This window comes from Myotis yumanensis, unplaced genomic scaffold, assembly GCF_028538775.1.
Source record: "Myotis yumanensis isolate MYYU_CA2020_CCGP unplaced genomic scaffold, mMyoYum1.0.hap1 SCAF_2, whole genome shotgun sequence".
Lineage (NCBI taxonomy): Eukaryota > Metazoa > Chordata > Mammalia > Chiroptera > Vespertilionidae > Myotis > Myotis yumanensis.
Window position 1 is genome coordinate 14643009 of NW_027223753.1, and position 25319 is coordinate 14668327.

A 25319-nucleotide genomic window follows, 5' to 3' on the forward strand; every position below is an offset into this window, starting at 1 on the left:
GGGCGAATGAGTGAATGAATAGCGGACACCTTGTCTTATAAATTATTCAATGAAGACATGTTTAATCACCTTCTTCCATTTATTCTGTCTTTGATCCTAAAGACCTGCATTAGAATTCCTTGCAATCCTCCTGCCACCAGCATTTCTCTTGCCTTCTATTTTAAGCCCCTCTGCTAGGAGCTCAGGCGGCCTGAGATGTCAAATATGGTGTCCTGGGCTCTTCAAAAGCTTGGGCTGTATTCTCGCTGCAGATAATGGACTGTGGGATGTCCACCCTGTGCCTAACCCGTAGTAAAGAAATGTCCCCTTCCTACTACTGGCTCTGTTTATTATTTGTCATAGGGGTATGGAGGAGATAAAAAGGCCTGAACTAAGAATGAATGAGAACAATTTGGGGATTTATAAAATCTTTGTGACTAACTTCCTTTTTCTTGGAGTTGGGTTAGACTGGGACACTGCCTGCTTCCAGTGGTGCCACCAAGTAGGACTTCACAGGGTCAATAAAATTCTCTGAAGAGTCTGTGTCTCAAGTGACCCCAGCCTCCGTAGTCCCCAGAGACCTAAGAGGTCACAGCGGCTGTGAGTGGGGATCGTCAGGAGTCAAAGAGGACCATTGCCTTCATAACAAGATGCCCTTAACTGGAGGGTTGCCAGCTACCTCTGAAAGAGGTGGGATCCACACCCACAATCCTCATTGAGTCATAGTTCTTGGTCTTTAGTGGGATAGGGTAACCTAAAAAGGTCCTCAATGGGAAAGGGTGACTTAGAACCAAGAAGGCCCCAACAATTAAGTGGAGCCGGCAGGAGGACAGGATCAGGTAGAGCTCAGCCAGGTTCTCCAGGGTGCTTAGCAGGCCCGGGGGTGGGAGGGGTGAGGGGGGGTGGCGGGGGGGGGGGGGCGTGCACAACACGGCAACAGCTATCTTTTGCTGACTGCTCAGAATCATGTAATCTTTCATGGGGTTGAAATCCAAGCCATCCTGGGAGCCGTTGGCTGCCTTCATCACCGAGCATCTCTCCATGGAGTGAGTCCTTTGGGTTCTGCTGGGCTTACCAAGAAGTCTTTGCTGTAGACACTGAGAAGAAATGAGTCTTTTTCAATCAACACAGTAATGACCTCACACAATCTCTGACTCCAGCCACACCTTTTGGGCTGGCCAAACATCCACCCATGCCCTGAGATCCCAGGAGAAGAATCTGTTCTTCTCAAATTTCCTCTGAGCCCCTCATTGCTGAGCCTGAAGGTTCCCTCTGGTTCCGTGGTCTCTGGAGAATGCAGGCACTAAGCCATCTTGTTGAGGAGGTTTTCCTCACCTGACATGCGCTGAGCCTGTCCAAGACGTCTTGCCTCCTGCCCACGTTACCACTCCCAACAGGGCCCAGCTGTGCAGATAAGCACGACCCGGCACTCTCCAGGGATGCCAACTCTCATCAGCAAAATGGCAGGTGTCAAGGCCTCTGGGGCTGGTTCAAGTAAGATGAGAGGGTCAAGACTGCTCTCTCTCCTCCAGGAAGTGAAATGATTTCTGACTTGTTTTGTTCAAAACTCTGAACAAAGAGGCCGCATCAGCAGTCAGAGCAGTATAGACCTCAGGAATCTGCCCACTGGGTGACTCTCCCATCAGCCTCTGTCTCGCTGACGGAGGACCTCGGGATGTCGTCTTTTCCTTCAGGCCCAAGGCCTCTCAGGTGCTTCCGACAGCAGGCCAGGCAGCGGTGGGCAGAGGCGCGGATCTCCCCACTCCGCAGGGCATAGATGATGGGGTTGACCATGGAGTTGACAAGGCAGAGCAAGGAGCAAAAGGCAAAGACCTTCTTGACCTGGTCACTCAGAGGGGTGGCCAGGCTATAGGCCATGAGGGCTAGTGCCGGGAACCAGCATATGAAGAGAACAGCCAGCACCACCCCCAGGGTCTTGGCCAACCTCACATCCAGCCTCATCCGGGTCATTCCTGGCACCTGCCCATCCTGGTGCTCAGCCAGGCTGGCTGCGTGCTGATGGGCCTTCCAGAGGACGTGCCCGTAGGTGTAGATGATGCCAGAGAAGAGGAAGGTGATGAACAGGAGCCAGCCCAGCAGATAGTTATTGGGGATCAGAGGGAAAAGCTCAGAGCAGGGACTGGGACAGCAAGTCCATCCCATGAGGGGCAGGTAGGAGACCAATGCTGAGATGACCCACATGATGCCCAGGGTCACCAGTGCCTTCCCACGGGTGAGTAGGGCTTTGTATGTAGGTGGGTAGCGCAGACAGAGGTAGCGGTCGATGGCGGTCAGCAGCAGGCTGCCTACAGAGGCTGTGAAGGTCAAGGTCACGCTGCCAATCTTCAGCAGAAAGACAGGCTTGGAATCCACGCCCTGAAAGACGTGGAAATTTACAAAGTTGCAAGCAAAGACTACACTGGCCAGGAAGTCAGCTGCAGCCAGGCTGCTAATGAACAGGTATGAGGGCTTCCTGCGGAGCCGGCGGGAGGACAGGATCAGGTAGAGCACAACCAGGTTCTCCAGGGCGCTTAGCAGGCCCAGGGGGGTGCACAACACGGCAACAGCTATCTTTTGCTGACTGCTCAGAATCATGTAATCTTTCATGGGGTTGAAATCCAAGCCATCCTGGGAGCCGTTGGCTGCCTTCATCACTGAGCATCTCTCCATGGAGGGAGTCCTTTGGATTCTGCCGGGCTTGCCAAGAAGTCTTTGCTGTAGTACACTGAGAAGAAATGAGTCTTTTTCAATCAACACAGTAATGACCTCACACAATCTCTGACTCCAGCCAAACCTTTTATCTGTGCAGATGAACGTGTTGAAATAGCAATCTATATTTTGTTCCTCTCTACTTTGCCTCTTCTCCATTCTAGTGGGGTACAGGTCTTAGGGAGAGGTATGTAGAAATTCAAGAAGCAGAAGTGGCCTGCAAGCTTTTGGGCCTTTTGTTTTCAAAAAGACTAATCCTAAGACTTCCCTTTGAAAGTAAGGTAAATCGCCCATCCTCAAAAATCAAGAGGAAGCCGAAACCGGTTTGGCTCAGTGGATAGAGCGTCGGCCTGCGGACTGAAAGGTCCCAGGTTTGATTCCGGTCAAGGGCATGTACCTGGGTTGCGGGCACATCCCCAGTAGGAGATGTGCAGGAGGCAGCTGATCGATGTTTCTCTCTCATGGATATTTCTAACTCTCTATCTCTCTTCCTTCCTCTCTGTAAAAAATCAATAAAATATATATTTTTTAAAAAGTGGAGAAAAAATCAAGAGGAAATCAAAACCAAGAAAAATGGAATCCAGAGTGATCAGGTGGAGAGGTTTTTTGCCTTAGTGTTTTTGGGTGTTTTTTTTGCAAGTTTTGGTAAGTAAGATGCTGAAGTTTAAATAACTATTTTGGAATGGGAGGCAAGACTATGGCTTCATACCAGTAGGTTGCCAGATGAAATAATAGGAGTCCAGATAAATTTGAATGTCAAGGAGTAAATCATTTTTCTAGTATAAGCATATCCTAAATATTCAGGAAAAAAATCACCCAAATATCATATGGGACATTATTGGAAATTATCAGAAAACAAACTCAAAATTTCTCTAGAGGGATATGCTTTCTATTTAGGTCACACAAGATTCCCACATATAAAGGCCCATGGAATTTGAGCTCATAATGCAAAATTACAAAGTGCATAAGGAAACATGAATACGAGTTAGCAGAAATGTCAGACAGTAGATTCAGACTTCCAGGCACTTCATATAATTCTTGGGTATACATTATAAAAATGTTTAATATCATTAAACAATACGGAATCAAAAACATGACTACATAATGAGTGACTGGGCAGATTTTAAAAAGGATCAAGCAGAATTTTGGAAGTGAAAAATAAAGCATTGAAAAAAGAAACCTTTAAGGGCCGGTTAAAGAGCACAAATGACTTGTTGAACAGCGTGGATCTAGAGCAGTGATGGCGAACCTTTTGAGCTTGGCATGTCAGCATTTTGAAAAACCCTAACTTAACTCTGGTGCCGTGTCACATATAGACATTTTTTGATATTTGCAACCATAGTAAAACAAAGACTTATATTTTTGTTATTTATTTTATATATTTAAATGTCATTTAACAAAGAAAAATCAACCAAAAAAATGAGTTCGCGTGTCACCTCTGACACGTGTGTCATAGGTTCGCCATCACTGATCTAGAAGGTAGATCTGAAGAAATTTCTCAGAATGCAGCACAAGGAGATAAAGAGATGGAAAACATGAAAGAGAGCTTAAGTGACATGGAGGATTGAATGAAAAGGTTTAAATATATCCAGTTGAAGTTTCAAAAGGGAAGACTAGAATTGATGGTGGGCACTGGGGAGGCAGTATGCAAAGATGATAGTGGAGAGTTGTCCAGAACTCTCCTGGACATGACTTCCAGATTCAGCAATCACAGGGAACTCCAAACAGAATTTAAAAAACAGCCCTAACCGGTTTGGGTCAGTGGATAGAGCGTTGGCCTGCGGACTCAAGGGTCCCAGGTTCGATTCCGGTCAAGGGTATGTACCTTGGTTGTGGGTACATCCCCAGTGGGAGATGTGCAGGAGGCAGCTGATCAATGTTTCTCTCTCATCGATGTTTCTAACTCTCTATCCCTCTCCCTTCCTCTCTGTAAAAAATCAATAAAATATATTTAAAAAAACAAACAAACAAAAACAAACAAATTCCACATTCACATATCTATACTAATAAAAGGGTAATATGCTAATTAGACAGGGAGACCTTCCAGGCGTCCTTCTGGACAAAGCCATGGTGGCGGGGCCAAGGCAGAGGCAGTTAGGGGCAATCAGGCCAGGAGGGGAGGGCAGTTGGGGGCAAGCAGGCCAGCAGGGGGGGTAGTTGGGAGTGAGCAGGCCAGCAGGCAGGTAAGCGGTTAGGAGCCAGCGGTCCCAGATTGCGAGAGGGATGTCCCAGATTGGAGAGGGTGCAGGCCAGGCTAAGGGACCCCTCCCATGCACGAATTTCATGCACCAGGCCACTAGTCTATATATATAAAGGCCTAAGTGACCTTTCAATCATTCGACCGGTAGCTATGACACACACTGACCACCAGGGGGCAGATGCTTAACACACAGGCATGGAAACATGGAACTGACTGATGAATCTCAGAGGGAAGAGGAAGTGGGGAGGGCAGGAAGAGATTAACCAAAAATCTTATATGCATGTGCACTGGTGGAGTCCCTCAGCCTGGCCTGTGGGGATCATGCTGAAACTGGCAGTCCGACATCCCCCAGGAATTCCTGATTGTGAGAGGCTGCAGGCCAGGCTGAGGGACCCCACCAGTGCACGAATCCATGCACTGGGCCTCTAGTATCATAATAAAACTCCAGAACATCAAAGACAAAGAGAAAAAATTAAAAGCAACCAGAAAGAAAAGATATGATACCTGCAAAGGAATCATAATTCAATTTAAAAGCAGATTCCCCAAGGGCAACGATAGTAACCAGAAGATAAAGGGAAAGAAGCTAAACTATCACTCGAAATAAAGAAATACAAATAGAATTGTCCTTAACAGACCTTTGCTGAAGGAACATATAAAGGATATGCCATCAGAAGAAAGAAATTCTTCGTAGAAGGAAGAACAGAAAGGCAAGAAGAAGTTGCAAATAAGTTGATAAACGTATAAGTAAATTTAAAAATGTCTGTATAAAGCCATAGTAATAATAATAATGATGGATTTGGAGGGTATAAAACAAAGTGGAAGTAAAATTGTGAATGACAGTAACACAAGACAAGAGAGATGAATAGAGTTGAAACTTTATTTAGGAAATGAATCAAGGAATTGATCTAATTTAGGCTTTTCAAAATCAGTCATTATCTCTTGTCTGGTTTATTGCAATATTAACTGGGTTCCCTGCTTTTACCAAGACCCATCTTTAGTCTAATTTCAACACAACATCCAAAGTGATCCTTTAAAAATATGTCAGATCATCCCACTGTTCCAACCCTGCGTAGGCCCCATTGCATTCAGTGTAAAATCCAAACTACTTACAATGGCCTAGAAGGTTTTCTGTGTTCTGGACTCGTTTCCTCTCTGACCTCCCTACTACCATGCTTCCCTTGGTCAACCAGTTTTAGCCACAGTGGCTTCCTGATGTCCAACCTCCTACCACAGAGCCTTTGCACTGGCTGTCCCTCTGCCTGAACACCTTCCCTAGACATATGCTTGACTCAGTCTTTCACCTTCTTCAAGTTTTGGCTCAAATTTTGCCTTTTCTACCTACCCTACTACACTCCTGCTTTTCTGGCCCCCCTCACTCTTCTCTCTCTCTCTCTCTCTCTGTCTCTCTCTCTTTGCATATCACTTATCACCTTTTAACATATAATTTACCCTACATAACTTACTTATTTATTATGTCTTATTGTTCATTGTCTGTTTGTTCCACTAGACTTTAAGTTACATAAAAAAATCTGACTATTCTGTTCACTGATATAAGGGCTTAGGATAGTATCTGGTACACAACAGCTGCTCAGTACCTATTGATGGAATTGAACTAAAGTGAAATTGAATTGTGAGTGATTTTAGCACTTCTTTTTCAGAAGTTGACAGAGTAAGCAGACAATATACTAATTAATAGGATGTGTAAGATTTGAACATGTAGTCAACAAGCTTGATCTAATAGTCATATGTGGAACTCAGCACCCAATAATTGGACGATGCACATTGTTTTCAAGCAAATGTGAACATTTACTTAATGTTTAAGATAACCTTATTTACCTAAGGCTTAGGTGAAGAATAAATTTCAACAATTTTAAAGTAATCTGAAACATATGAACTATGTCCCCTGACCACAATACAATTTACTTAAAAATCAAAAACTTAAAAAATATAATTAACACTTTAAACAATAAAGAATTTAAATTAAATTTTTAAAAAAACATAACAAACTTCCTGGGTGTGAAGCTTTAAAAAGACACTTCTGGGTCAGAAAGATCATAAAGGAAATTAGAAAATACTTAGAATTGTAACATTAAAATTTGTGGGATGCATCTGCGTGGTACTGAGAAGAAAATTTATAGCCTCACTTGCTCATATTAGGAAAGAAAAAAAGACTAAATAGGCAACTCATAAAATTAGAAAATGAACAATAGCATAAATGCAAAAAAGAAAAAAGAAAAAGAAAAAGCAGCCCTGGTCAGTTTCTCAGTGGTTAGAGCGCTGGCCCAAGGACCAGAGGGTCTCGGGTTCAATTCCCAGTGAAGGGCACGTACCTTGGTGGCCGGTGCGATTCCCAGACCCAGTTGGGGTGAGTTTGGGAGACAACCGGTCGATGTGAAGTCCATGTTTCTTTCTCTTTCTCTCCCCGCTCCTCCCTCCCTTCCACTCTCTCTAAAGATCAATGGAAAACACAACACACACACACACACACACACACACGCACACACATGCACACACACACACATGCACACACACAAAAGCAGAAGATAAATAATATGAGCAGAAATTAATGACATGGGAAAACAATGAAGAACAGAAAATACTGACAGAGACCGAAGCTAGCTGTTTTATATTTTTATTGATTTTTAGAGAAAAAGAGGAAGGGGGGGGGGGAGAGAGAGAGAGAGAGAGGGAGAGAGAGAGAGAAGAGAGAGATATTTGTTTTCCACTTTTTTATGCATTAATTGGTTGATTCTTATACGTGCCCTGATTCAGGGACTGAACCCACAACCTTGGCATATCCACCCAGGTTCTTTTGTGGAGTCTCAGGCTCCAAGAAACAGATTGAAAACCTCTGATTTAATCCAACTCCACCATTTTACCGAGAAAACAGTCCAAGGATGGGGATGTCATCTGCCGAAGGCCATCCAATGGATTAGCGGCAGAGCTGGAACCAGATCCCACACCCCAAGTCACAAGACACAACCCTTGTGCTGTAAGCACAAAGACACCCCACCTAGACCCGCTGAAAGGGGCTTTCCCTGAGACAGGCCCTTTGCTGAATGCTGCCTGGATGCCTCCTGAGCTAGACAGGAAATGGTGCCAGCTGAGTTCTCAGCCCTGGTCATGACTGAGTGGCAGAGTGCAAGCCTTTCTCAGCTCCCACCTCTTCACCCTGACACTTCTGGAAGTTTCCTCCTGCACCCCTGCTGCACCCCTGCCCCAGCTAGCTTCTCATTCTAGTATTTCCCTTAGGAAACAGCCCCGCCCCCCATCAAAGAAAGGCTTACCCCACACAGAGTCCAGCCTAGAAGAGGGGTGCCCGGGGAGAGGGCGGCCAGGTGTGTGCCTCACCCAGGCCTGGCATGGCCACCAACCTGTGGCTATTGTCCAAGTTAGATCAGGGCGCAAACCCAGGCATTTGGATGGAGGCCCTGAAAAGACAACAACAGAATGCGCAGAGCGGCAGGAAACCAGCTCTTGCCTGGCTTCCCTCTGGCAGACAGATCCCCTGGGCATCAGAGCCTCTGGCTTCCAGAAGGGCCTTCCTGCGGGCAAAGCCTTCTGGGCGTTTGCTGCGCTGCACGGTGGCTCTTCCACCTTTGCCATTGCTTGTCATGTGACTCTGGGTAAGTCCCTTCAACTTGCTGGGTCCCTTTTCTCCTTTGTGAAATGACAATACCTGTGCCGTTCCCTTTGGGAAAACCAAACCGACTGCTGATCTCCCCCAGGCCTTTTTAAAAAAATATATATTTTATTAATTTTTTACAGAGAGGAAGGGAGAGGGATAGAGAGTTAGAAACATCGATGAGAGAGAAACATTGATCAGCTGCCTCCTGCATACCTCCTACTGGGGATGTGCCTGCAACCAAGGTACATGCCCTTGACGGGAATCGAACCTGGGACCTTTCAGTCTGCAGGCCGAGGCTCTATCCACTGAGCCAAACTGGTTACAGCCATTTAAAAAAAAAAAAAATATATATATATATATATATATATATATATATATATATATATTTCTTCATTGATTTCAGAGAGGAAGGGAGAAAGAGAGAGAGAGAGAGAAACATAAATAATGAGAGAGAATCATTGATTGGCTGCCTCCTGCACGCCCCCTTACTGGGGACCAAACCCGCAACCCAGGCATGTGCCCTTGACCAGAATTGAACCTGGTACACTTCAGTCTGCAGGCTGACACTCTATCCACTGAGCCAAGCCAGCTAGGGCTCCCCCAGGCCTTTTTAACTCAGTCCATGGGTGGGCTGCGATGGGAGAGCATCCTTTCATAGTGTACGGTTTATTTCTGTGCATTTGTTACGGTTCTTTTTGTTTTTGTTTTGCTTTGTTTTGTTAATGCTCACCTGAGGATATTTTATTCCATTGCTTTTCAGAAGGAGTGGAAGGGAGGGAGGAGGAAGAGAGAGAGAGAGAGAGAAAGAGAGAGAGAGAGAGAGAGAGAGAGAGAGAGCGAGCGATAGTAAAAGAGACACATGGCCTGGCTGCCTCCTGCATGTGCCCCAACCAGGATGAGGAGTGAACCCTAAACCCAGGTATGCACCCTTGACTGGAATCGAACCTGCGACCCTTCTGTGCATGGACCGATGCTCTTACCACTGAGCAACACAGGCCAGAGCAAATTTTCGTATATATATATATATATTTTTTATCAGTGTGTCACTGCAGCTCCAAATACAAAGAGCCACTGGGACATGCAACAACATTTTGTGACCCTGACACCATACAAATGTAAGATTCAAAGAAAGCAACCAACCAACCACCCACCAACCAACAAGTGCTTTCCCCACCTAAGAAAAATGCCAAAGCCCCACCTGACAGTCTTTCCCCAGAGAGGGTGTCCACGCTGCGGTGGGTGTGCAGGGCTGGCCGCCTGGGGCCCTGGCTCAGGCTCGGTGCCTGGGAAGGGAACCTTAAGGGCTGTGGGAACCGGGCAGGAAAAGGTGCACCTGGGGGTTTTTCTGACCCAAAGTGAAAGTGTGAAGTAAAACAATGCCACACTCACAGGTGGCCGCACCACTGCTGCCAGGCTTAAAGCTGAAGGCCCCGGACAACATGTGAGGTGAGAAGGAACATGACCCTCCCCTGTGGCTACTACACCTGCGGTAGGAAGCTGAGGCTGGAGGCCAAGAGCATGGTTTTTATCTCTGACTGGGGAAGTGGAGGCCTGTTTTTCAGTCCCTACTCTGCTACCGAGTGGCTTTGGGCAGGTCCCTTCTTCTTTCTGGGTCTTTCTTTCTTTTTTAAATACTGTATTTTTAATTTTATTTATTTATTATTATTATTATTACTAGTAGCTCGGTGCACGAAATTTGTGCACTGGAGTAGAAGTGGGGGAAGGGGCCCCTCAGTCTGGCCTTCACCCTCTCCAATCTGAGACCCCTCAGGGAATGTCCAACTACCTGTTCGTGCCCACACTTTTAACAGATAACAGCTCCATTGTTGTTTCTTTCTTATGCTTAAAACCATTGGAATTAGTAGGTATTCAAAGTGTGTATACATTTTGGGCGGACACCCTGTATATCTCTAGTCAGGGGTGAAATAAACCAACAGCAGATTTGGAACCCCCAGACAGGGAACCTTGCTCCTTCCCCACATGTCTCCCCACTTCACTTTCCACCTTTGTGGGCAGCAGGAGAATCAACGTTTTCTCTCATTAATTCGGAAAAGCACGTCCTGTCACCCGTTGCCTGGCAGGACTGCGCTAGGCCCCAAGCTAGCAAGGCTCAGTCAGGGCAGCCTTCACTCATGGGTGCTGGCACCCAAAGTGCACATTCCTCCTCTGCAGTAGCCCTGACTATCCCACTGTTTCACTGAGAGGACGGAATTCCTCTCCGCCTCTGGGTTCTTGATCTTGAACGCTGACCGAAGGCACCTCAGCGAGGGCCTCCCGAGCCCACCAGGTATGTCTGTCTGCACCTGCTCCCGCCTCAGCACCTGCATTAACCCCCCAGAGGTGATCTCTTAGCTGCACTGGCCTCTGTGGGAACAGGGCATCACCACTCTGCCCTCTCGCTGTCATCTCACAGGCGCCCACTCTCAGCACCAGGAACACCCAGACACTCTCCAAAGGACGTGAGTGCATCAGAGGGGATGTGTGCACATCCTCTGGGGGTGTTAGGCATGCCAGGTTGATGGAAGTGCGGTGGAGAGAGGGGGGGAACTTGTGCACGCCTTGGTTTGTAACTGTTGCAGGCGTGGGAGGGTGACAGTGTGCTGGGGGATGTTGGCACTCCAGGGGGGGATGTGCACACCAGAGGCCTCTGGCTTTGCAGATCCGCAAACCCCCGTGTTGTGGCCAGGAGGGCATCAGTCTGGCCCGCCACGGTGGCTGTCCCTGCGATCCTGCACCTTCTGGGCCAGGAGGCGGATCTTGCTCAGCCACTCCTGGACGCTGATGGCCTGCAGGCGCTACTTCAGCTCAGCCTGCGGAATTCACTTGGCAAGCTCACAGCTGTCACCACCGCCATGTGGGGAGTACAGGCCGCCCTCCGCCGGCCTGCCTCCCCTGTCCAGAGGATCTCTGCGCTGCTCACCTGCCCAGAGTGACTAGGGCTGGGCGGAAGCCAGGCGTCCTGCCCTGCCCAACCCCGGCCGATCCGCCCCTGTGGGAACTTCGGATCCAGGTCCTGGGACCGCGGACAGCCTCAAGCACTGCACCCGCCCGGCAGGGTCACAAATCCAGGTCCCAGGACCACGGAAAGCGTCAAGCGCTGCCCCCCGCCCACCAGGTCACAGATCTGGGTCCCGGGACCGCGGACAGCCTTGTCCACTGCCGCCCACCTTCAGTATGCAAATTAGCCGCCATCTTGTTGCTTCAGGATGGGGGTCCCACTGGGGTGCCTGGCCAGTCTGGATGAGGGGCTGAGGGCCGTTTTCAGGCTGGCGGGTGACTGAAGCTCCCAACCTCTCCTTTTTTTCTTTTTTCTTTTATTCTGGGATTTATTTACCTTCTATGGCTGTCACTGTAGCTGAGAGCCGGCTTTAGCTCTGAGGCTTGGCTGCAGCTCTGAGACCTCGACTGCAGCTCTGAGACCTCGACTGCTGAAAGCAGGTGCTGGGTTTGTTTGGGTTCTATAATTGAAACACTGTTGAGGTCCTGCTGGCTGAAGCCCTGCTGGCTGAAAGCAGGTTTCTGGAATTTGTTTAGCTTCTATACTTGCAACACTGTTTCTTAGACTGCAAGCTCAGAGGCCTGCAGCGGCAGGCGGGGAACCTTGGCTTCCTCCATCACTGGAGCAAGCAAGTCTCCTGTTCGCTTCAGTGCCTGGCTGCTGGTGGCCATCTTGGTTGGCAGTTAATTTGCATAAAGTTATGCTGATTAGCCAATGGGAAGGGTGTTGGGGTTATGGTCAATTTGCATGTTTCTCTTTTATTAGATAGGATATTTTATTTATTTTTTACAGAGAGGAAGGGAGAGGGATAGAGAGTTAGAAACATCGATGAGAGAGAAACAGCGATCAGCTGCCTCCTGTACACCTGCCACTGGGGACATGCCCGCAACCAAGGTACATGCCCTTGATCAGAATCAAACCTGGGACCCTGCAGTCCACAGGCCAACGCTCTATCTACTGAGCTAAACCGGTTAGGGCTGGGTCTTTCTTTTCTCATCTTTAAAGCAGGTGGGTTGACCGAGTGATTTTTTTAGCACGTTGGATCCCAGTGGCACAGGCTTTGCAACCAGACCTCCCTGGATTCAAATCAGGTCTGGACCTGCTGGGCAGTGAGACGTGGGGCAAGTTACTTCACCTCTCTGAGCCTCTGTTTCATTCGTCTGTGAACGTGGAGAAATGCTACCCATGTTGCATTGTTGTTCAGATGAAGTGATAGACGTTTCCTAAATTCATGGCGATGTGCCTGACATAGAGTACACGCCTAAGGAAAGGCGGGAAACCCTCAATAGTTAGTTCATAGGATTCTTTGTAGGATTCTGTGCTTACGTCTGGCCTTTGAGAGCTCAGCAGAGAGAAAGATCTCCACTCAGCCTCAGCTGACACTTTCCCACAACGAAGTGTCTGAGCCAACAACACATTTTAAAAAACCTGCTTGACCTGCATGAACAATTCATCAGTAACAGGGCAAGGTGACCCTCTTGACCTACTTCCTTGGCTGCTCTTGGTACTATGTCCAGCCATGGGGACTGTATCCTACATTTCTTCTCCTCGTCCCCCTCTGTGCTTGATAGCACTTGGTTACAGTGCAAGGAAGTTTCTGGAGTTTGGAGCCGTAGGCTATGCTCCTTTCCCAAACCTTGCCTATTTTTTCAGGGTCTATATGAAAAGCCGTCTCCTCCAGGAAGCATCCTCTGGTTTCTTCTTACCACTTCAAGGAGATGAGTCACTGAGCCTGCATGGATCACTGTTTACCTTCTATTATTTGGGTCCATGTCTCATCTGGCTTCCTGGACTGTGGGTTTCTCATTGTGGGAGTAGAACCCGGGTCAGGGAGTGGACATATCTTTGGATTCTTCTGCTCTTCATACCCAAAATAGCCCACGGTGGATTTTCGGTGGAGATCTTTTCATGAGGGGCCTGAGCTAAGCAAAGTAGCCCTTACGGAAATGCAACTCAGCCCAGGAAAGTGAGGCACTTAGATGGCCCCTGAGCCACCATCACTCATTCCCAAGTCCATGGCAGACACCACTCATTGGTCCTGGTCCTCGTTCACCCTGAGCCTCACCGCGACCTTCTCACCTGACCCAGGCAACCAGCCATGCAGAAAAAGATGGGAACCACAAGCTGCAGGACTAAAGCAGAAAGTGAACTTGGAGGTTGGCACTGTCCAGGCTCTTTGATCTTGTAAACAAACCACAGGATAGTGCCTTCCGACATGGATTTGTCGGAGAGGAAGGACAGCATGTGGGGAAAGGAACTTAAAATCTCTCTGGTGATATTGGCTGCTAAAATTAGGTGTGCGATTCTATAATGCATCATCTGTATGTTCTATTGTGTGTTCACCATTCTTCGTCAAGTCCCCTCCCATCACCGTTTATCTCCCCTATACCCTCTTCTCCCTCTCCCCATAAATAATTGTTTAAAACAAACTAAGCTGCCCTAAGTTTGGCTCAGTGGGTAGAGCGTCGGCCTTCGGACTGAAGGGTCCCAGGTTCGATTCCGGTCAAGGGCATGTACCTTGGTTATGGGCACAGCCCCAGTAGGGGGTGTGTAGGAGGCAGCTGATCAATGTTTCTCTCTCATCGATGTTTCTAACTCTCTATCCCACTCCCTTCCTCTCTGTAAAAAATCAATAAAAAAACATATTTTATTGATTTTTTACGGAGAGGAAGGGAGAGGGATAGAGAGTTAGAAACACTGATCAGCTGCCTCCTGCACACATCCTACTGGGGATGTGCCTGCAACCAAGGTACATGCCCTTGACCGGAATCGAACCTGGGACCCTTCAGTCCGCAGGCTGACGCTCTATCCACTGAGCCAAACCAGTCAGGGCAATAAAATATATATATATATATATATTTTTTTAAAAAAAATATATTTTATTGATTTTTTACAGAGAGGAAGGGAGAGAGATAGAGAGTTAGAAACATCGATGAGAGAGACATCGATCAGCTGCCTCCTGCACATCTCCTACCAGGGATGTGCCCGCAACCCAGGTACATGCCCTTGACCGGAATTGAACCTGGGACCTTTCAGTCCGCAGGCCGACGCTCTATCCACTGAGCCAAACCGGTTTCGGCAATAAAATATATTTTTAAAAAATAAAATAAAACAAACTAAGCAATAGCTTGGCTGCCTGATTCAACTACAGAACGTGCATGTGATGTGTGGAAAGAAGCAGGTACTCAGGGAAGGAGCCATGGCACTGGCACCAGCTGGCGCTATGGAGAAGTCACGTACTCTCTCAACCAGGTATGGACACAGGAAAGCAAGACTGGAAGATAACAATGACTAGAGCTAGGCATTGTGCTCAAGCATGTCAAACTCGGGGCCCACGGGCCGCATGCGGCCCACAACGAATGTTGTTGCAGCCCAGCCAATATAACGGTATGTAAGAAACGTTTTAATAAAAATTTTGTACCTTAATTTTTACAATACCCTGTTATACATCATTATTAATAACGAACTACAATGTTTGCTAATGACTGATGACTATAATCGTGTTGCATTCATTTCCCTTATGCGCCTTACATGCAGGTGCACCATTTCTCTCAACTAATTCTAGCAGCAAATATTTTAGCAGCCAATGGCCACATCATTAGTCTTGTACTGACTTGTTTGGTGTGCGCAACAGGAAATATTTTGCTTTCGGAGAACAAGAAAAATAGGTTTATTTGCGTTATTCAGTGTCAGGTAAGTTAATGTTCAAGAAAAAATATTAATTTTTATGAAAATGTTCTATTACTAGTATTTTATGTTAATGATTACTCATTTATTTCAGCCCTTTGTATTCAGCATGTCTCTATCGATATAAACCTACGTTTCTACGAAAATGGAAGCTTTCGTTTTTTTTGCGGCCCACATAAACCTAAACCTTGTTTATTTGGCCCGTGTTAGCCTTTGAGTTTGACATGCTTGCTCTACAGGTATCTCACTTAAGCCTCAAAACAACCCTGTGAGGCTGGTATTCTTATTTTCCATCTTTTATAAATAAGAAAATTGGGACCCAGACATGTGAAGAAACTTGCTGTGGGCACCGGGAACCTACGCTCTTGTCCATTCCTCTTGCCAAGGCCCAGTCCTCTTGCTCTGTAGTCTCCCTCCCACCTCCAAACAAATACTTAGCCCATTAAGGGAGGATTTAAAATCCGCCCACAGGCCAATTTTGTTGAATCTCTTCAAATATCTTCTTCCTCTTTTTGACTGCCTTATACCCCAGGCAACTTCCCTTTTAGAGAATGTGCTAATAATGCCCACAGCTCTTCACACTTGAGTTTGCAGGAGGAGGAAGGCTCTCAGCTATTATCTGAGATATTGTGCGTTCACCACCCCACGGTGGTGTTCCTTGAGCAAACAGGTTCAGAGAGGGCGGGTCACTTGCCCCAAACTCCACAGCAAGTGGCGGGACTTGAGCCCTTGTGTTATGACCCAGTCAGGTTGGTCAAGGGCCGGGATCTATTTCAGGACCCTGCCCAGGGTGTGGGGGCCCTGACAGCCAACACAGGCAATCTTTTGTCTTTAGTCCCAGGGGTAAATCATATCTCTTTTCTCTCTATTTTTGGCCAGTTTCACTCACTAACGCCTCCGTGACTACCATTAGCTGGACAAGGGTTAGTTCTGCCCCCACCAGCCTGGTGGAGTCCTAACCTTCTCACCCCCAAGGACTTACCAGTCAGGCTGGTGGGCTGAGGAGTCAGACAGCCCTGATGTCCAGTCGTGGCTCAGCCAACTGCCAGCTTTGTGCCCTCGGATAAAGTCGCTCACTTCTTTTCCTCAGTTTCCTCGTCTGTAAAATGGGAATAACCAATAGCACCTACCTCCTCAGTGGTGGTGAGGCGGGAGGATGAATGGAATAGCATCATGCTTAGTACAGTACCTGGAACACAGCAGCCCTCCACCGACAGCAGGTCATATGTAGATGTCATATGTCATATGTGTACATAGCATATCTTTCTCCTCACTTGCCCAACTTCTTTGCTAGTTGGCCATGAATGAGAATGACAAGTCTTCTCTGTTGTGTGTTGGGCTGGCGGTGGGCAGTGGGGGTGGGGGTCATGGAGGGAGGTGAGAAGCAGGAGGGAGGAGAGTGTTAGCAGAGCAGAGGGAGAAGATCTCCATTGGGATTGTAGAGTTAGCGAACGGGAAGCTGAGCATGTGCTGGGGAGCCTGATCCAGGATCAGCCAGGTGAGGTCAGGAGGTCCGCACCGGCCGGTCTGCAGTCACAGGAGCCCTGGGCCCAGGAGACAGGAGCGTGGACTCCAGTTCCCGTTTTGGGTGGAACGGACGGCTGGGTAACCTCAGACAAACCAGTGCCCTTCTCCGTGTGTCCATCTGCATCAGGAAGGGGTTTTTGATGCTATCTCAGAGGGTCCTTCCAGCCTGGAAGTTGTGCAATTACCCACACAGGGCGGGGGCGGGGGCGGGGAGGGGGTGCTGTCAGGCTGCAGAAGAGCTGGCCTGAGGAAGCCGGCTCAGCAAAGCCTGGCGGCCGCTCCCAAGCTCTGGGCTCTCAGCACCTCTTTACCCTCTGAACAGTGACCCAGACCCAACAGAGCTTTCGCTGATGTGGGTCACATGCATCAGTTATTACCGTCTTAGAAAAGAAATCTCACAAGTTAAATACACCTCATACATGTTCATCGGAATAACATGTTTAATGAAAACAACCCTTTTGTGGCAAATCTCTTAATGGTCCGGCAGCTGGATTTTCGTCTCTGTTCCTGCACTCAACCTGGTGTGCATGAGGGAAATTGCCTGGCCAGTGTGGCTCAGTGGTTGAGCATCAATCCGTGGACCAAGAGGTCACCAGTTTGATTCCTGGTCAGGACTTGATACCCAGAGGAGGGCGTGCAGGAGGCAGCCCATTGATGTTTCAATGTTTCTGTCTCTCTGTTCCTCTCTGTCCCTTCCTCTCTCTCTCTAAAAAAAATCAATAAAAACATATTTTTTTAAAAATGCACGTGTCCTGCTTGATCAGTGTTTGTGGAATGAATTGTCGCAGGAATTCTCCCTGACACCGTGCAAATCCTCACGGACAGTTACACCATCCAAGATTTCCGAAGTGGACACGCTGAGCTCCTTTAAGGGGGAAGACGGCTGATGGAAATGCAGCAGCAGGAAGGGCGTGCCTGGCTTAACGTGTGTTTCAAAAGGGCCTCTCATAGGACCTGTGGCAAGAGGACTGAGGAACAGATTTTCAGAGTCCAACTTGCCCCTCCATAAATGCAGGGAGAATGGGGTCCTGGCGGGGGAGGTGCCTGAATAATAATGGCTTGCCGTGCTTTGCATGTAAACTCAGTCAATCCTCACAACAAGCCACGAGGGCGTGCTATTATCATCAGTTCGGTATCACAGACAAGGAGACAGGAGCAACAGAGCTGAAGGCCTTGCCCAAGGTCCTACGAAAGGGCAGGGCCCATTCGAACCCAGGCCCAGGACATAATCATCATTTCTCCCGTCCCCAGTGGGCTTTCTCCGGGGACCTCTGTCCTTTCTGGGGGACTTCTATCCTTCCTGGGGGACCTCTGTCCTTTCTGGGGGACTTCTATCTTTTCTGGGGGACCTCTGTCTTTCTGGGGGACCTCTATCCTTTCTGGGGGACCTCTGTCCTTTCTGGGGTACCTCTATCCTTTCTGGGGTACCTCTGTCCTTTCTGGGGGACCTCTATCCTTTCTGGGGGACTTCTGTCCTTTCTGGGGGACCTCTATCCTTTCTGGGGGACCTCTGTCCTTTCTGGGGGACCTCTATCCTTTCTGGGGGACCTCTGTCCTTTCTGGGGGACTTCTATCCTTTCTAGGGGACCTCTGTCCTTTCTGGGGGACCTCTGTCCTTTCTGGGGGACCTCTATCCTTTCTGAGGGACCTCTGTCCTTTCTGGGGGACCTCTTGGAATACTGTAAGCAGCCCAGGTTTCCTTGTGTCCTGCTTCACCAGGCTCCAGGGTTCAGAGGCTTAAGATGGGCACGTTTCAATGCTGTCACTCCCTCGATTCAGGGCACATCACTCTGATTCTCCGCCCTTTATCTGTTTTTGTAATTGGAACAAAAAGGCCTATATCCTTCTTACCAAGAAAACCTGCTACAGAAAATTTTGGAAACTGAGTCATATTAAATATAAATGACTGATAACAGTGTCTAAGTCTCCCTCCCCCTGGGGGTAGCTTGCTACTGCTGGGAGCCATTAGCCATTGGGAAGTGTGTGTGTGTGTGTGTGTGTGTGTGTGTGGCGCGGGGGAGGGGGTTAGGAGTGGGGGGGATTTGGGGAACATTGTTAAAATTACACCTGGAGGTAGTGGGCACCTCTTCTGCCCCTGACATGCTCGCTGTAGGACAAGCAAGGCATTATAACCAGGGGGTGGGGAAGGCCTTGGGACGACAAAGACTTTTCATGGTGGCTTCTCCCTACAGCAGAGAGCAGGAAAGGGTTACCCTCATGGTGGATATTCTGAATCACTTGAGGTTTTCCTCCAGGCTGGTCTATCTCTTCCTGGCTTGGCCACATCCCAAAGCATGGGGTTCCTGCTCTGCTTCTGGTTCTGGTTGTTTCTAGGGTTGCAGCCGTGGGGGTGGGGGTGGAATTCAGCAGGTGCCCAGGGCAGAGGTGGACATGATGGGGCCATGATGATGCGAAGAGCTCCGGAGACTCAGCTCTTGCAACACACTGCGGGCGGTGACAATAGTAGCAAGCCACATGGAACGAGTGCTTCCCACATACCGCAGCCAGCATCGTTCCACACACTTTACGTTAAGTCATGGGTTCTTCATGACAAGCCAGCAAGGGGACAGATGTCACCCCCATCTTATGGCGGAGGGAACGGGCACCAGCACACAGGCTGACTCACAGGGCCTCGGGCCACCAAGATCTGAGAGGGTGACCAAGTGGCTGGAGAGTCCAGGGACAGCTGGACAGAGGCTGACGATATACATTAAATCTGGTGTGGGCACTCAGGCCATGAGAGATGAGGAGAGGCCAGAGAAGGGCCTGGCCTCTGGGGAGCTGATCATGGACCCCCCCTCTACCCCCCACAGCAGAATGAATTCATGTGCGTTTGTGGGTCTGTTTGGCTTTGGGGCCCTAGAGCCGTGAAGAAGAAAGCGTGTTACCCTTTCTGGCCTGGGATTTGGTATCAGACCCAGCATCGCGGATCCCACCCAACGTGCAGGGGGACCTGGATTTCTCTCTCCTGCTTCTGTGAAGAGACGTGGTTAACAGGGAAGGATCGACTGAGGATAAGAAGCAGATGCATGGACAGGTTTAAGAGGCAGCCCTGAGTCACAGCTGTGAGTTCTGACTCTTGCCTCTTATTTAATCTGTGGCCTCTTGGGCAAATTACTCACCTCCCCGAGCCTCAGTGCCCTCATCTGTAAAATGGGAATAATGACAGTGTCTCCACCCAGGGCTGTGGTAAGGAGTAAATGGAGTGGATGGCAGAGTTCCTTTTGCTTCCTGTCTTTGATCATTGGCTCACGAAGGGTATAAACGAAACAATATAAGATTAAGAATAAGACCATACATCAGCCAAAGCCACTCCAGTGGCCAAATGTTCAACAGCCTGGTCAGGAGTCATGAGATCATGGTTGGTTTGATCACCACTAACTGCTGCTTTTGTTGGTTTGTTTGTTTGTTTTTTCTCCTTCCCAGATGGGGGGGCCTTGTCTTGTCACCTCCATGCCCTCAGAACCTGCCATCCTGCCTTTGTACATAGCAGGTGTTCAATCAATAAAGTTTAATGCATTGCTGACCTTAGGTCAGTGATGGCGAACCTATGACACGCGTGTCAGAGGTGACAAGCAAACTCATTTTTTTGGTTGATTTTTCTTTGTTAAATGGCATTTAAATATATAAAATAAATATCAAAAATATGTCTTTGCTTTACTATGGTTGCAAATATCAAAAGAATTATATATGTGACACAGCACCAGAGTTAAGTTAGGGTTTTTCAAAATGCTGACACGCTGAGCTCAAAAGGTTCGCCATCACAGCCTTAGGTGGGCACGCAGTAGCTCACCACAATACACAATAGTGTTTAATATTTATACATTTTCCCCCTTAGCATAAATACATGTTTTTATTTCACCTATCCCTCTGCCCCTTCCCCTTTGGCAACCCTCAGCTTGTTTTCTATATCTATGGCTTTGTTTCTCTTTTGTTTTATTTTTTGAGATTCCACCTATAAGTGAAATCATATGGCACTTACTAGTATCTTTCTCTGTCTGACTTATCTCACTTAAAGTCTTAGAGTAATACCCTAACTGCTGCTTCTTCCATTTATCCTAAGAAGCTCTCACGCTGGGGGGAAAATATCTTTTAAATAGTAAAATAATTATTCACTAATTAAATAAATGGCAACAGGCGCCATGATCATCTCATAATGTGAACCTCCTAGAAGACCTCCCTTCCTGTTGGGAACAGCTGGTGGAAAGACAGCCCTGGACTTGACTCTTGTCTCTGCCATTTACCTGTCGAGTCTGAGCCTCGGTGGCCTCATCTGTCAGGTGAGTGTTATTAAGACCGGCCTCGTGCGAGGACTAGAGAAGCATCTTGCTCCCCTTGGTTCCCAGCAGTCACCCATCCCTGCGCCCAGCTCCCCAGGACCACAGCAGACCCACGAGACACACAGAGGAGGGACTCACTGAATTCTGGCGGAGGCAACACCATGAACGCAGCTGTGGTTCTCAAAGAGGAACTTGGGGGCGGCCACAACCCCCAGGGAGAGGTGGGGGGGGGGGGCTTTGGTGGGAGGGCTGCCTCTAACTGGCTGTGTGAGCAGTGGATCGGGGCCTCCGCTGTAGGGGTGGGAGCAGGTCAGGGAGGAGAGAAACAGCAAAACCCACAGGACACCCAACCCAACCTCTTTCTGCCCCAAGGTCTCGCCAAAAACCTCCCCATTTGAATGGGGTCCCAGCAGCCTTCCCTCCCCTGCCCGGGGGCTCTCCCCGCCTGATCTACCCCATTGATCTGCCCTTGTCTGCCATTTTCTTTCCTGTGGCATGGGCTGGGGGCAGGACGCATCTCACGCTCTGTGGATGCGTCCTCTCCCCAGGACGTGGAGGGAAGAGGGGGTAGTTCTATCCTCTCCTGAGTTCTGCTGGTGGAGGGCTGACCATTTCTCAAGCCTGCATCACAGCTTAGTGCCTTCGAGGCGCTTTCCACACCTGTTCTCCTGTTTGATTCTTACACTAGAACATGGTTCCGGACCTGGATTTGAGCTGTGTGACCTTTCATGTGAGCGTCAGTTTCTCACCTGTCAACTGGGGGTGGTGATAGTATCTCTCTCGTAGGCTGTTGGAGGATTGAAGGAGGTAATTCTCAGTGCTAACAGAGGTCTAGCCTGAGGTGAGAGTCCCATAAATGTCAACTGAAGAAAATAAAGAAGCATCCCTTTGAGCAGGTTGGTAATGCTGTTATAGCTGCATTTTTAGAGTTGGAGAAACTGAGTTTCAGAAAGGTGATGTGACTCACCCAAGGTGACCTGCCTACTTGGTGAGGGGACTTGGGTCTTCCACAGGATGAGAGGATAGAGAGCACAAGTTCTGGAGCCCACAGAGCTGGACTCAGCACTGGCTTCACTATTCCTTGGTCATGTGACCTTGGAATTGCCTTTGAGGCTTGGTTTTCCTTCTCAGTAAGGTTGGGCTGCCTGCCTCCCACAGAGAGCATGCTTTGTGTCTCCTGGCTCAGGGACTTTTTGAAGGGGGAGGAGTAGAAAGCAGAAGCCATCTGAAAACAGCCTTTCTCCCCATCCTGTGAAAACCTGACTCAGCACAAAGGTTAAGCTGGTGTCCCAGGTGGGTGGGGAGCAAAGACCCTGTATCTGTGATCCAAAGCCAGGGGGAGAAGAGAGGTGGCCCAGACTGGGAAGGGGCCAGAGGTCATGGTCCCTTGAGTGTTGGGGACCTGGGCTCTGCTCCCTGGAAATCCTTTGGGGAGATGGGGACTCTCTCCCCAAGATGAGGAGGCTGAGGTTCAAGGAGGTGAGTAATTTACCCAAGAGGCCACATCCTATATAATAAAAGGCTAATATGCAAATTGACCCAACAGCAGAACACCAGTTGCTAATATGTGGACTGACCACCAGGAGGCAGACACTCAACACAGGAGCTGCCTCCTGGTGGTCAGTGCACTCCCGCAGGGGGAGTGCTGCTCAGCCAGAAGCCAGGCTCATGGCTGGCGAGTGCAACGGTGGTGGCAGGAGCTTCTCCCACCTCCATGGCAGTGCTAAGGATGTCTGACTACCAGCCTGTGGGAAGCGGGCCTAAGCCATCAGCCAGACATCCCCCGAGGGCTTCTGGACTGCAAGAGGGCACAGGCCAGGCTGAGGGACCCTCCCTGAGTGCATGATTTCATGCACTGGGCCTCTAGTATTAAATAGGGAGCAAGAGTCAGAACTCACAATTGTGACTCAGGGCTGCCTTGGGGAAGCTGCCAGGTGGCACACCTTGGAGGTTGATCCTAAGGAGGTTGAACTTTTGAGTTTGACAAAGAATCCAGACTCCAGGCATGCCAGGGAAATGGACATGTTGGACTTCAGGAGACCAAGCCGCTTTGCAATGGGCATCCATTCTAGGAGGAGCCAGGGTCGCACAAAGAGCAGGGGGCCTCCCTCATGCTATGCTGTTTGTGACCCTCAGAGTCAATGTTTGATGCTGGAAGGTGCAGGTGGGAAGCTCAGTACACGCTGAGATTTAAGTACCGACCAGCCCAGCAGGGTGAGGGCTCAGGGTTCTATTGAATGTGCTCTGAGAAGAATGAATAAAAGAACGTTTTATGCACATCTGAGAGCAGGCGATAAGATGAACAGGTGCAATAAGAGGAGGAAGGAAGAGAAGAGACTGGCGCTGAGGGCTCTGCTCCACTGAGCTGGGCTGCCAGTTTGCCGTTCTAAACTGCCTTAACATCCTTAACCGGCCAAAGGGCAAAGGACATGCTTCATGGGTAGAAATTGATGCCAGGAGCCCAGGAAAAGTTAGGGGGCCACCTCCAGGGGGCCACAAGGTGGGGCATAGAGCTGGGGCCAGAGTCCTTGGCATGTCACCTCCCAAGGGTTTCCCCAAATTCCTCGCATCCCCTCCCCTGCGTCAGTCCTGGCCTTTGTGGCTCAAGATGTCTACCTGCCATGCATTTGAGGGAAAAACAACCATGGCCCCCTTTATCCTCATTTCTCATCCACAGCGAGGACAGATGGGGTCAAGATCAAATTCTCCACTACAGTCATTCTGAGCCCAGCACAAGTCCCCATCCTGGCACCAGCATCATGGAGTCAACCCCCAGGGAGAGAGGAGAGACGGCCCAGGCAGGGAAGGGGCCAGAGGTCATGGTCCACCACAGGTTATGGGTGATGGTGTCGGGCAGAATTTCTCAGAAGAGGTAGCTGAGTGGGAGATCAGTGAGTGGTTTACCTGAGGCCATAAAGTTACAGAGACAGCCCCAGGGTTCTCTCCGGGCACCAGCCCCAGGGCACACTCATAGACACTCCTGTTCTGCTGAGTGGAACCTCCGAGAATGGAGGCCCTGGTCTCCTGGGCCTAGTGTGTTCTGGGCTACACTACATTTCTGAACTGCCCCAGTCAGCAGTGCAAGTCTTTCTGTGCCTCAGTTTCTCCTTCTGTAAAATGAGGGCACTTGGACCCACCAGATGACCTCAAAGTGCTCCTCCAGCCCTCGTCTTTTGGGGTTCTTTTCTGGCCCACCGTCTGCGATTCAAGCCTGCACCCTGTAACGCAGGAGTGTCTGGTGGTTCAAGAGCGGGCGGTGGAGCCACAGTGCCTACGTTCCAGCTCAGCACTCTCCCTCAATGCCCATGTGCCTTTGGTTAAGTTGCTTAGCACCCTCTGTAAAGTGGGGAATAAGTTAGCGCTTGTATACGCAGCTGTGGTGAGGATTCATACATTAAACCATGGAAGGCCCTTAGAGCAGTGCCTGGCACACAGTAAGGCCGTCTGCGTGTTGGTGATTATCACCTTCTGTCCTGACCTTGGTGGACAGGATTTTGGGCATGTCCGAGGGCAAGGACCACACCTGCCCTAGGTCTTCCGTGACTGGTCCTTATAAACCCCAGGAGTCCTCATATGACATCAACCCCCCACCCCAGGCAGGCCCACCCAGTTTCTTATATCCCAGGAGGGAAGGGGTCAGGTAACAACACAGGTTTTTCTGGAATGAGGAAGAAGCCCAAAATAAAACAACCAGAAAGCTACTCACAGTTTTTGTGGCTGAGCTCCCAACGACCCTGCTGGGAGTTGAAGAGTCCTGCTGGTTTTGCGTCTAAGACCTGGCCCTGGGTCCCAATCAGAGCTCCTGCCAGCTGCTGCCCACCACACCAGTTTTCTCTTGCTTTCTCTCTTTCTCACATCACAGATGAGTAAGTATGGGAGGTCTGGCCTTCCGTCCCTGTCACCACTTCCCCTCCGGGTCCCCAATGCCACATGCTTCTTACCCCTGCAGTTGAGCTGTTTCTCAGAAGGGACTCCGAGGGTGGGGCTTGGGTATAGGCCTTAGAGTCAAGGGTCTTGGGTTCGGATCCAGTCTATGCCCTTGAGCAATTCATTTAAGCTCCCTAAACCTTAGTTTCTTCACCTGTAAAATGGGGATAATGTACCAGCCTCACACAGATCACCTGAAAGGACATTCTATCCCAATGCCTCTTCCCCACCAGACCATGCCTATAGGTGCCAGGCTGATCTCATCGATGGGTGGAGGGTGCTGGTACAGGGCAATAGAGAGCGGTGGGGACTGGGGAGCACATGACCCAGCCAAAGGGGGCCGGCATCTCTCAGCTTAGCCACACCTTGCCACCGGGAGTGTAG

At 49.1% G+C, this 25319-nt stretch overlaps 1 protein-coding gene across 2 annotated transcripts; it reads right to left on the reverse strand.

Annotated features, from left to right (window-relative positions):
- Positions 1-60: 60 nt before the first annotated feature.
- CNR2 (cannabinoid receptor 2) lies at positions 61-24850 on the reverse strand. 2 transcript variants are annotated; one of them, XM_070403175.1, is made up of 3 exons: positions 24715-24850; positions 16184-16300; positions 61-2704 (listed from the first exon to the last, which is right to left on the reverse strand). In XM_070403175.1, exon 3 carries the CDS (start codon positions 2647-2649, stop codon positions 1591-1593), a length of 1059 nt encoding a protein of 352 aa, XP_070259276.1. In that variant the 5' UTR covers positions 2650-2704; positions 16184-16300; positions 24715-24850; the 3' UTR covers positions 61-1590. The 2 variants fall into 2 exon arrangements, with proteins under 2 accessions (XP_070259276.1, XP_070259277.1); XM_070403176.1 differs by lacking the exon at positions 24715-24850 and adding an exon at positions 16391-16888.
- Between the last annotated feature and the right edge of the window lie 469 nt (positions 24851-25319).